Below are 13,477 nucleotides of genomic sequence, written 5' to 3' on the forward strand. Positions count from 1 at the left end.
GGGTAGAATTTTCGTTTTTAAAAATTTGGTACACTGAAAAATAGGGATGATGACCTAGATTTTAAACAGGATACGTACAAAATAAATAGAAATATATATTTTTTTTAATTTTCGATTATGTCCTTCTTTTCATTTGACTTTGAATCATAAATCTCTTTTTCTTTTAATGCAATTATTTGATTCAAAATAGAAACTAGCTAAAGACATTGTAGATGTAAAGCGTGAAATTGAAATCATTTTTGAGAAAAGATTGTTCCGAAAATATGACAAATAAACGAAAAAATCGTCCAAAATTTATTTCTGACATTCCCATATCTGATGTCAAATGAGATTAATAATTAACCAAAAAAGTTCAAAATTTTATTGAAAAAAACTATTGTATCTGTTTGATTTAGTTCGTGTTGGTGGGCCTCTAAGTTAAAAAGTAAATATACATGTGGGCCCCTGAATACCATACAGTTCATAACGTATCGATCTGAACGCCCGCCATTAATTGATTCCATTCGTCTGTTGCCAGCTAACGCGCACTTGTAGATGGTGTTACAGATTTGGACCAATTCCATGTCATCGCCTGAGAACTTTTATTACAAAAATATGCAAATGCAATAAATAAAACTCAAAATGGGTCGGCTAAAATGTCAGAATTGTATTACACAGAGACGGGATATCGGTCGTTAATTCCCGGTACTGAATTTGGTTTGAAGTTACAGAAAAATCCCTTTTCCATTTTTCGCTTAACAATTCTTAAAACATCAGATATAACCTAATATGTAACCTGTGAAAGGTCGTGGGTAAATTTGCGGCATGTATATACAGTAGAAAGGAAGCCATTTGATATGCACATTTATAAATTCAGACTTCCCTTGTTTAGCCTGAATTATGCAATAAACTGCAATTACCTGCATTCCCCTGTTCATTGAACACGTTAATTCGGTAGTGGCCATTTAAAACAGAAAATGATTCTCGATGAAATATACTATGTATGTCTGTGCTTTCTTTTGTCTGTGGTCAAATTTACGTTTATCCTACGTGACCATCTCCCGAAATACAATGCTTCATCAGACGTATATTTGTGTAGATTAAAAAAATATTAAATCGGACAATTTCGTGTCAGAATACTTTAAAACCCATAAATCTCCATTTGAAAATTTAATAAGGTGATCAAACGGCGTACTTCACAAAGGTAAAACGTAAGAGACCAAAGCAATGTGTGAAGTTTAAAGTATAGCCGCATTAAAGACGTACAATAAAATAGGCTACAAAAGACTAACTGCGTTTCAGACAGAAAGAGAGGGAGGGGATGTTAAATTTGTCGAAATAAAGTTGGACATGCTGCCCCTTGATTCAAACCTTGAAGGATAAGCGAGGTTAAGGTGGCGGAGTTGTTCTGATATTTGTAATGTACTAACAATGACGTTTTATTTTTCACTTTACCAGGACAACAAAATAAAGACACGGTAAATGTTTAATACATTTTTGTCCAAGAAAAAACAGTCTTCATTATAAATAGTTGCAAAGGCACGCCTTGATTAACACCTAGGGTCCCTAGCTTTAGAAATATCCATATTTAAAAATCCATTTCACATCTTGTCAGCAAATAAGGCGATATTGACACAATCTTATCAAAATGAATTGATTTACTGTTGTACACAGAGGGGGAATTTTTGGCCTATTGACGACCCCTCTAGTTATAAATCTGACCCAAAGGGCCCGGTATGACAAATTCTCTCGTATCCCCGTGAATTCATAAACCTGAATGGATCAGAATTCAGAGGCTCGTGTTGACTTAATCTCCCGCGGTCTGGCGTAGTTTAATATTAAATATATATCTATACGTACACTATTGATAATGTCCTCTTTGTAGTGGAGAATTGTGGTAGTGTCTTCCATATGACACTAATGACATTGGCGATTAAAAAAAATCTTATAAAAAATACTGCATTAACATTAAGAGCAGAAGTTATAATCTCTGGCTTTTCTATGGATTATTTCAATGGGAATAACAATAGAATAAATATTTAATCAAAAATTATTAAACTTATTAAAATTTTACTTTTCATTTCAAACTCAAGAGTAATAGCATGACACCATGTGAATTATAAATACATATCTCCAGATCTCCAAAATTTTTCCATTAACAATAATATCAATGTATAGTGTGGTCTACAGAAGTGATAATCAATGTGCACATAGATAAAGCGGGAAAAACCTCCCAAATTCATAGATATGAATGTTTTAGGCTATACAATGTTTTTAGAATTCAGTATATCGTCTATGATATATCCCTATTGAAACTTTGAAATTTCGTCCTTTTTCAGTTTTACTTTCGTATTTATTTGTCCTTTGGGGGTGGGGTGGGCAGAACAGTCGGACCAGGTGAGCCATATATAAATAAGAGCATTTCTTTATTTTGGGATTTAAGTTTCTTTATGTGACCCCCAAAAATAAGGTGAAGGCCAGAGTATGGGGGTCGAAATTTTTATGCGAACAGAGGTGAAAGAAAACATTTTTAAAATCTTCTCCTGAAGATCAGCGCAGTTTACAAGTAAGGTGACTCAGGTGAGCGTTGTGGCCAATGGGGATTCACTCAGTGACCTCTGTTGTACAGAACCAGGTAAAGATGGTAAAGATATCTTGTTAATCATAAACACATTTAGTTTAATGCTTATATTTCCATTTCCATTTGTTTTCTCTGTGATAACTCTTTGAAAGCTAGGTGAGTTGATTTTTTGATAATTCTATCGGAAAGTTAATTACGCCAAGCAAGGGTCAAGCTAAGAAGGTCTAATATGCATCACTTTCTAGTTTGTTGGGTATGCAAGGGGCACCAACGATAGTTGAAAAGTGAAATAATAAGGCGATGGGCAAGATATGAAAAAGAAGACCTTGAGACTTTGTCAGAATGGATTAAATGAATCAGATCTATGTTACAATCGCGCATTAAAAGATTAAGGGGCAATATGAAAACCATCTATCCTTCTGTATTCAATAATCCAGAAGTGAAAAAAATTACTTGATAGGTTACATCATCAGTTCGTACTGATTCCTGCTATCAAAGCAGGTAACAACATTGTCTTCGTTTACGTATAATGCTCATTATATAAATTGTATTGTAGAAGAACTTGGGATTCATATCTACATGTGGTTATCCAACTTATACTCAAAGTTCCCTTTCTAATAAAGAGATTCTTCAAAATTCTATGTCATTATTGAATATTTTTAATTTCCCAAAGAACCAAAATGAATTCGAACTACCATATGGATTCCGAAACTTCATAAAAATCCTTACAAACAATTCACATAGAAACAGTGGGTTCTAGTAAATGTTCAGTCTCTTTCTTTACTCCTCACTAAGATACTGACATAAGTAAAGGAGAAACTTCAAGAGTACTGTGCAAAACTGTATTAAAGAAGTGGTGTAAATCAGATATAGATAGTTAGAAATTCCAAGGAACTTTTAGGCCATTTAAAAGCACAAGATTATACAAAAATCAACAGCTAAAAAACTTACGACTTTTCAACTTTATACACATTAATTCCCCATGATGAATTGAAGTCCAGTCTTTTTGATACCATCGACAGCTGCTTTTTCAATAAAATTTACTAAGATTGTCATTGGTCATTTCTAAAATTATTTTGTAAAAACATTCTGATTGTGCACACAAGTACTCTGAAATTGACATCAAAATGATGCTTGAGTTTCTGATTGATAGTATCTATTTCTTTTCTGGAGACCAGGTCTTCAAACAATTAATTTGAATTCCCATAGGAACCAGTTCTGTCCCATTATTAAGACCTATTTTTGAAATCATATGAAGCAGAAATTGTCCAAAAACTTGTACGTGAAGAGAAGAAAACACTTGCTGTAGCTTTCAACTCGATATTAAAATATATGGACAAAGTATTGTCAATTAACAATTTTAGAGTAATTTCCATTCTTTTGTCGCTACGAGTATATAAGTAGTATAAGGAGCCTAGCCGGGTGGGTCAACTGAGTGCACTTTTTATGCAAATGAGGTCAAAAATACTGGATTCTGATTGGCTGAGCCTCTGGGTGGGTCAAGGGAGTGCACTTTTTGGGGCTGGGGGATAGGTGGGTCAACAGAGTGCAGCCCCTGTGGGGGAAATAGGGGGTCAAGGGAGTGCAGCCCCTGTGGGGGATAGGTGGGTCAAGAGAGTGCAGATTAGGGGGGTCTGTGGGGATAGCCTGGTCAATTCATTACATATAGCCCCACTATATACGGGGTGTGTTTACACTGTGTTTACATCGGTACGCTGCTACTACGACCTGTTGCATCATCTTTTTATATCTGTTGCATCATCTTTTTATACCTGTTGCATCATCTTTTTATATCTGTTGCATCATCTTTTTTATACCTGTTGCATCATCTTATTATACCTGTTGCATCATCTTTCAAACTGGATTTCCTCAAAACAATAACAAATAACACAGATTTTGATTTTTCAATTTTTATTCACAATGAAAAAATACATACATCCAATTACATTTTCTTTTTCTTCTGTCCCTTATCAGTCATCAGGGATAGTTTCCTCTTGTTTTACCTCTCCTTTTTCTTGAGATTGTTTTTCTTCAGGCGATAAAAGGATGCGACAATATACATACACCTTATAAATAGGCCTATCTGTAAAAATTCCTATAAGCTTCTTTTCTTCTCGAAACCTCTTTTCTATCAATTGATGAAAACACAATCCAAGTTGAATTTTCCAGGAACTCTTCTCCCCACAATAAGGTCCACTCATGATCTCCAATTGGTATTTTTGATAACCGTAATATCCATTTTTTCTCTCCTTCAGACAGTATTTTTCCTCTCTGGTGTCATGATTTTTTTCATAATCTTCAGGATCCAATTCCACTCTTTTTACCAACCAAAATTTTTTGTACTTTAAATTCGGTGGCCATTTTAAATAATTTCTGTTGCGTTCATAAAAATTCTGGATGGCTTCTTCTTTAGTTTTCATCCATTTTCCAAAATGTTCTCCGTTAATAGACCAACAATACTCCGTTTCCTCTGTCATATTTTTTGTCTGCTCCATTTTTTTTTTTACCTGTGTCCAATTCCAAGTACTCACACAGAATGATCCTTCATGTTCATCTCCGCTTTATATACCTTTACTGTTGCATCATCTTTTTTATAGCTGTTGCATCATCTTTTTTATAGCTGTTGCATCATCTTTTTATATCTGTTGCATCATCTTTATATACTTGTTGCATCAACTTTTTTTTATACCTGTTGCATCATCTGTAAGGGGGGACCGTGTGCAAAAATACCATAGACTTACCTATGCATTGTGACGTCATCCACTGTATAAATACAGGTTTTCTCCGACTTTCGGCTCATTCTACAGTCAGAGCCAGCTCCTACTGGGGTCATGGATTCTACTAGAGAAAAACAGGTACAGGCTCAACGAATATTGAAACGAAAAAGTACCGAGAGAGAAATAGATTTACCACCTAAACCCATTTCTGAGTATTATCATATGAGACTAGCTCAAGAAAGGACCTCTCCAAAATTTAAAGCGCATGAAAATAGATATGTCGTTCATTTGGATGAATTTCCAGAAGAAGAAGAAAACACAGGATTCGTTCGGCGATTATTCAGAAACATGTTACAAGACTTCAAATCTGAAATGCAATGTAATCCTAACGATTACCTCCGCCTGAACCTTCATCACGATTCTCTGGAATCAGACATTTCTTACGAGTTTACCCAATGTAAAGATTTAAACGAAGACGTCATTTTTAAAAAAATACAAGACGTGCAACAATCCAAAAAGGAGTTCAAACTGGGGACGGCTCCACGGAATTCCAACTGCTTCATATCGAGAATCCGCAGGGGAGTGGTGGAGACAGAACCAAGCATCTACAAGTGAATAAAGAAATTTTCAAGAACAATAAACAATCCATCGTTCGGATCGTCAATCCCCATGATAAATTTTGTTTAGCTAGAGCCATCGTCGTCACTCGATTACACAGTCAAAAACCGGAACATCCAGACCCGGAATGGGAAAAACGTTGGCTCCGTATGCGGAAGGGAGATAGCCAATCCTTAGACCAGAAACGAGAAGCCATAGCTCTCATGGAACAGGCCGGGTGTGATATTACTCAAGCGTGTGGAGCCCTAGAGTGGCCCAAATTACAACAGGTATTAGCTCCTCAGTATCGTCTGAAAATATTTCAATTCAAATCTACTTCCACTAAACTCTGTTTAGAGCGCATCTTCAAAGGCTGGGGAGATGGAACTTGTTTGAACATTTTGTTAGACAACCGTCATTACGATGCCATCATATCCATGCCGGGAGTAACGGGGAACCAATATTACTGTGATCATTGCGACGTGGGGTACAGGAAGGTCACAGACCATCGGTCCAAATGCCCTCATCGCTGTACCTTTTGTTTAGGACATCACCCTAATTGTCCCGATGAAGGGATCGAGATTAAATGTCGGGAATGCCAAGGAATGTTTAAGAACAGGACCTGCTACGAAAATCATTTAAGACCTCATAGTAAGAAAAACACCACTACTGTCTGCAATTTAATGGGGCTATGCGAGAAGTGTCAGTCCTGGATACCTAAGAATTTATTACCTCATCACAAATGCGGAGATCAGAAACAGTGTAAGATCTGTAAGAAAATCGTCGATACCGATCATCGGTGCTACGTACAACTGAAGCCCAAGAAGAAGAAGAAGAAGGGAGAAGACACCTTAGAGTTTTACATTTATTTCGATTTCGAATGCACTCAGGAATCGGGCATTCACGTTCCTAATCTATGTGTGGCACATCGCGTCTGTCAACATTGCGATGGCTTACCCATAGACCAACCCTGTCCTCATTGTCAACACATGGGACCCCGTCAGCACCTATTTCAAGGCCCAGACACCTTAAAGAAGTTCATGGACTGGTTATTACAACCTACTTCAGGTACTAAGAATTCCACTTTAGTACACGACGAGGCCATCGTCATCGCCCATAACTTCAAAGGATACGACGGACAATTCATTTTGAATCACCTGGTGCATTCCTCTTGCCTGAAACCTAACGTGATCATGAACGGCAGTAAGATCTTGTACATGGAAATATCTGGACTCAAATTCATCGACTCGTATAGTTTCTTAACTTTTCCTTTGGCCAAGATGCCCTCCGCTTTCGGATTCAGCGAATTGAAGAAAGGTTATTTCCCTCACTTTTTTAATACGGAACAGAACCAGAATTACGTGGGACCTTATCCACCGACAGCTTTCTACAAACCGGACGAAATGTCTACCAGCGGACGACAAGCTTTTTTCCAATGGTACGACCAACAGAGGGGAAAAGTGTTTGATTTCCAGAAAGAGTTTGTAGGGTATTGTATCTCGGACGTCGACATTCTACGACGATGCTGTGCACAATTTAGAAGCACCCTCAAGAGGTTGGTCAACGTGGACCCTTTCCAGGAATCCATCACGTTTGCCAGTGCTGCTAACTTAGCCTACCGTCGAAATTTCATGCCTAAAGACACCATTGCCATCATTCCGAACCTCGGGTATGAACCGGCACGACAATATTCGGCCAAAGCCTGTCGGTGGCTCACCTGGATGAGTCATCAGAGTGGATGTCACATACGACATGCCAGAAACGGAGGCGAAGTCCCGATCGGAAATTATACCGTCGACGGATACCAGGAAGCGACTCGTACCGTCTACGAATTTTACGGGTGTTATTGGCACGGATGCCCCACTTGCTATCCCAGTTTACAGACGGAAACTCATCCTCACCGGACCCAATTTACTTACCAACAATTACACGAGAAAACTCTCAGAAGGACTGCGGATTTAGAGGATATGGGGTACAACGTGTGTAGTATCTGGGAGCACGATTTCGATCAGCAAGTGCAACAAGATGAGAGTTTACAGCAATTTGTACGAGATCTGGACATTCCGGATCCTTTGAAACCTCGAGAAGGTCTGTACGGAGGCCGGACCAATGCCACTAAATTATATTGTGAAGAAGGGGACATGAGATACGTGGACGTCTGTTCCTTATACCCTTACGTGTTGAAACACAGACCCTTTCCCCTAGGGTATCCCGAGATCATCACAGACGACTTCCAGGACGTGAGAAATTATTTCGGTCTCATTCACTGTCGGGTCTTACCACCCCGAGGTCTCTTTCACCCCGTATTACCTTATAGGACGGGAGGCAAGTTATTATTTCCCTTATGTCGCACGTGTGCCGAACAACAAGACTCTACTTCTCAACATCCATGTCAACACACCGACCGGGAACGTAGTCTCACGGGTACTTGGGTGACGAGCGAATTACATAAAGCCCTAGACATGGGCTATACCTTAGAGCAAATTTACGAAGTGTGGCATTTTAAACAAAGCAGTCAAGACTTATTTAAAGAGTACATCAATACCTTCCTCAAGATCAAACAGGAAGCGTCCGGATTTCCCCCCGACTGTAAGACCTCAGAACAAGAACAAGATTACATTCGACAAATCTTCGACAAAGAAGGATTCATGATGGATAGGATCAGTATCGAGAAGAATCCAGTGAGAAGAACCATTGCTAAACTCTTTTTAAATTGTCTGTGGGGAAAATTTGCTCAACGATTGTTATTACCCAAAGTCAGATACTTGGACGAAACAGAGGAATTACACCAACTCTTACAAAATTCGACTCTCGACATCAAGGGCATGCGACTCTTAGTCAATAAAGAAGATTCCAATGAAGACAAGATTCTAGTGAATTTTCAAGACAAAGAGGAATTCGTCGAAGAATGTCCCTTTGGAAACGTGATCCTGGCTTGTTTTACCACCGCCTATGCCCGCTTACATCTCTACGAGACTTTACAACCTTTAGAAGAACGGGGCCTTTATTTCGATACGGACAGTATCATTTACCAACATATAGAAGGAGCTTTAATGGACCGACGAATTAGACGGGGATCTCATCACTAAATTCATGTCGGCAGGTCCTAAAAATTATGGTTTTCGAACGGACAAAGGAACCGAGACCCTTAAATGCAAAGGGATCACTCTCAACCATCGAACCTCTCAGTTGGTGTGCCCAGACACTTTAGAAAAAATGCTCAAGGGAAAAAATAGAGGAATTAAAAGTCCCTTATGACAACAAAATCCAGAGGACCCGTGATCATGAACTCGTGAACAAACCTTCAGAGAAAACGTATAGAATTGTGTATGATAAGAGACAAATTGTAGAGAATTATAACACTTTACCTTATGGTTATTAATATGCTGATATGTTTGTTTGTTTGTTATTACAAATAAAAAATTGAATGTTTTTATGTGTTGTTGTTTTTCTTCTTCCCTATAAAAAGGGGGGCAATACGAATCAAAAGTTCAGTCATGACTGAGAAATTGCTAGATCAACCTATGCGTTATCCCCAGTATGCTCGGCTCTCAAAGAGAGAAGCTACTTTTGAGCACGGATGGCCAGAACCTCTCTTAGGAAAAATACCAGACCTAGCTCGAGCCGGGTTTTACTACAGGGGAGTGAAAGATAAGGCTACCTGTTTTCATTGTGGAATGATTTTTAGTAATTGGGATCCCGAGGACGATCCTTGTGTAGAACATGCTTATTGGAACCCCAATTGTCCTTACATCAATCTGTATAAAGGACGAGGGTGGGTGATGAATGTGTTCATTGCGGGTTTAGATCAGCAGGGATATAAACCTTTACCTGAGATTAAACCTCTACTGAACCCAGAACCAGACGTCCAGGCTCGAGGAAAATGTCACATTTGTTTAGACGAGGAATTACAAATCGTTTTTCTACCTTGCGGACACGTATGCTGCTGTGCTTTGTGTGCTCCTTCTTTTCAGTTTTGCCCCATCTGTCGAGGTGAGATTCAACAGTCCAAACGCCTATTTCTGTGCTAACTATAAATAAAAGGACAGAACTCAAATTTGGTGTTTTCTATTGTTAAGCAAGCTCCTCAGTCCTAGATATTTTTTGTCACACTCAGTGCTAAAAGAATGAGATTATTGAATTATTCCTAATTAAAAATTCTCTATTGGTTTTTTCCTCTGCAAGTTAAAAAATAACTACACCTGAGAGTCTATATAAAAGGAGACCTACAAATCCTAGAGATCATTTCTGATCTGAGTGAGGGACAGAGCACACATCATGGAAGTTTTAACCTCAGAGTATCTTTGGAAAATAGTAGAACCAGAAGGGACTACTTTAAAGGGAGAATGGATGAAAAACAAAGAGGAATGTATTCAAGATTTCTTTGATAAGAATCCAGGACAAACAGGTCTCAATGAAATCTACCTGTATAAGAGAATAAAGTTACCTGATCCCATAGGGGACAGCATCCTGCTCTTAGCAGGACCCAGACATCCCAAGTATCGGGAATTCAAATGGAAAATCAAATATGTCTTGCCTCACCAAAGAGAGGGACCCGAAAGCACTTTGTTTCAAGGGAAATGGATAGAAAAACCCGGAGATTGTATTAAAGATTATGGTAAGAAAGTGACCCTAAAAGGATACAATATCAAGGCCTGTGGTAACCGTTGTGAAACAGATTATTTGTACATGAGGAGACCGTTCCCCATACAAAAAGAACTGAAGAAAAGTTTTGAATGTTTGTTATTATGATGTTCTTGTTGTTGTTATGAATAAAAATAAAAGAAGAAAACCCAAAAATTCTAGTATTGTTAGTTATTTTCCTATAGACACACAAATAAGCGCTCTCTCTATACATTAGGTTTTGTAAGGATGACGTCACAATCACGGATTTGAATCGCTGCCAAGTATTTTACCTGTGTACATAAAAAAAAACTTAGGTCTATCGTATATGTTTTGCACACGGCGCAAGTATTTACCTGTGCAGTCAGCATAAACAAAACGTAGGTCTATCGTTATATTTCTTTGCACACGGCTCTTACAGTAAAGGTATATATAAAGCGGAGCTTTATTCAAGAGGTATATTACAAAAAACTCTCTCATTCTGAAAAAGGACACGGAACAAGTCAGACGTGTTTACCTAACTATGCAGTATCGTTGGTATTGTGAGAGTCCCATTAGTCAGTGTATGTACATGTAAGGAGGGTGGATGAAAACTAAAATAGGAGCCATCATGGATTTCTATGAAAATCATCCAGCAGGTCCTTTATTTTTGTTGCTAAAGTATCTCACTGAACATGGTCATTAATTTAAACAGGTATAATTTTTTTTTACTTCTTCAATTTTAAGGTATAAGGTCAAAATGATTCAATTTCACATGAACACAGTTCAAAGAAAATAAGTCTGTCTAACATAAAACTGGAAAAAAGCCATAAGCTTTTTCTAAAAGATGCTGTTTGTATTGAGATTGTGCTAGTGGTTACAGAAAACTTAAGGAGAGGATAGCCTATTATTATTTTTTTATTTATTCAATTGGACAAAAAAAAAACCACATGTGGTACAAGTCATACATATAGTAAACAAATATAAGATTAAAAATGCAAACCTGCATGGCTTTTCAGTTTCACTCCTGTTTATGTATGGGTGAGGTTTATATATATTATTCCATTATTAATGATTTGGCATAAAAAATGCATTCAGTTGTATGCAGTTCACCTATTAGAGAGTCTGGTAATCAAAAGGAAAAAATTTAAATGTTCAAATTTAAAAAAAAAAAAAAAGAAAGAAACTTTTAGAAAAATTTTTTTTTTTATTAATTTAATTCAATTTTATCATTCATTTTTAAACTTTAAAATTCATGTTTTCCTTGGACAAAAAGAAAGGGATTCAACCACCTCTCTCCCCTCTCCCTTGGGTGTTGGGTGAGGCTAACTTTGCACCATCCTTTTTTTTCCATAAAGATTATTTACCCATCATAGCCTCTATCTACATGAAATGTCATCAGTTAGAAAGGAAAAAAGGGTTCTTCCAATGTTCCTTAATTAAGTATGGATATATAGTTTTAAAAAATTATGACTACTTGGAAATGTATATGTCTTTTGTCTTTACCATCCCTTATAACAGAGATTCTTCAAAATTGCATGAAGAATTTCATGAGTTTAACTTATGATAAGAGCATTTTCTTAGGTTAACAAGTGTATGGATGATAGCTAATGCTGAATCATTATATATTTGATATTTATGGATATTCAAGAGTGTATGATATTGAAACTTTAAATATGTATAGGTCAGGCAATTTTTGAAATTTTGATCATCAGAAAATTATATTTGACTGTATTAAAACCAGTATTTATAGATAAACATTAAGAAGATTACACAAACACTGTAAATCATTCAAAAAATAATAAAACATAAAAAATAAAATGTGTTTTATTTTTTTTAAATGTAAACTGATATATTTCAATAAAAACCACACATATAGACTTTCCCAAATTCCAATAAAGTAAATATCCATACCTTTTAAACTAAACACATTCTATTCATCTTAAATATTCATGCAGAATAAAAGGTGAATTCCCAGAACTCTTACTAATCTCTTCTCCAATGTTGAGTGAATGTGTTCAAGTACGACTTAATTTTCTATGTAAATGGCGAATCTCGGCAAGATTTTACCCCAGTGAAAAAGGCTTGTAATCCACCGTGTAGGTCGTTTAAAGTTGTTTCACATTGTTTATGATTGTGATTATGTTATCCCTCACCTATATGATTAATGTCAGCTATGCTAAATAACCCAGTTCTGTGTAATTTGAGAGAATGTATTGACATGTGGTTAAAGTATGGCGTGCTATTCATGTCATCATTTAAAGTCGATCCTAAATAAATCTGTCTTAAAAAATACATTTTACGAATGACATTTAATATGATTGATTAGAGTATAGGTATCCATATATAAGAGATATTATTTTGCATTACATTTAAACATGTTTTTCTGTCCTGTTTGTCTGTCAATTGTTGCTTTACTTCCTTTGTAAAATGAGGTTAAATTGAGTATCACTGAATATTGTATGCTTTTTTTCAGGATCAGCTAAGATGTTGTTTCACTGGATTATTTAATTGGGCATATAATTGGATAATTCTGGTAAGTTTGTCTTTGTTTTGTTTACATTTCCTATGAAGGTCATCTTTGCATTTAATCATAATTATGTAAAGTTCTGTTTTGAATGTAAATGTACTGTATTTATCCTCATTTCATGTGATTTACACTTGTACATGTATAACCTGCATGTAACTCAGAGTGCATTTAATATTTCTATGATGGGTCATTCTATGATTGAATTTCAATCAGAAAAATGTTCTCTAAATTTTGGTAAAATATATGGTGTCTTTTACATTTCTGTCCCTTTTGTCTTTTAAATTATTGCTTTACTTACATTGTAAAATGAGGTTAAATTGAGTATCACTGAATATTGTATGCTTTTTTTTCAGGATCAGCTAAGATGTTGTTTCACTGGATTATTTAATTGGGCATATAATTGGATAATTCTGGTAAGTTTGTCTTGTTTTTTAATTGTTTACATTTCCTATGAAGGTCATCTTTGCATTT

General features: G+C 36.5%; 1 protein-coding gene across 1 annotated transcript; it reads left to right on the forward strand.

Moving 5' to 3' along the window:
- The first annotated feature begins 6,044 nt into the window (after positions 1–6,044).
- LOC134238204 (uncharacterized) lies at positions 6,045–8,963 on the forward strand. Its single transcript, XM_062720318.1, has 2 exons — positions 6,045–6,792; positions 6,943–8,963. The coding sequence occupies exons 1-2, from the start codon at positions 6,045–6,047 to the stop codon at positions 8,961–8,963; spliced, it is 2,769 nt and encodes a 922-aa protein (XP_062576302.1).
- Positions 8,964–13,477: the final 4,514 nt, after the last annotated feature.

Source organism: Saccostrea cucullata, unplaced genomic scaffold (assembly GCF_032062105.1).
Source record: "Saccostrea cucullata isolate Sc308-1 unplaced genomic scaffold, CSIRO_AGI_Scuc_v1 ctg3190, whole genome shotgun sequence".
NCBI classification, from domain to species: Eukaryota; Metazoa; Mollusca; class Bivalvia; order Ostreida; family Ostreidae; genus Saccostrea; species Saccostrea cuccullata.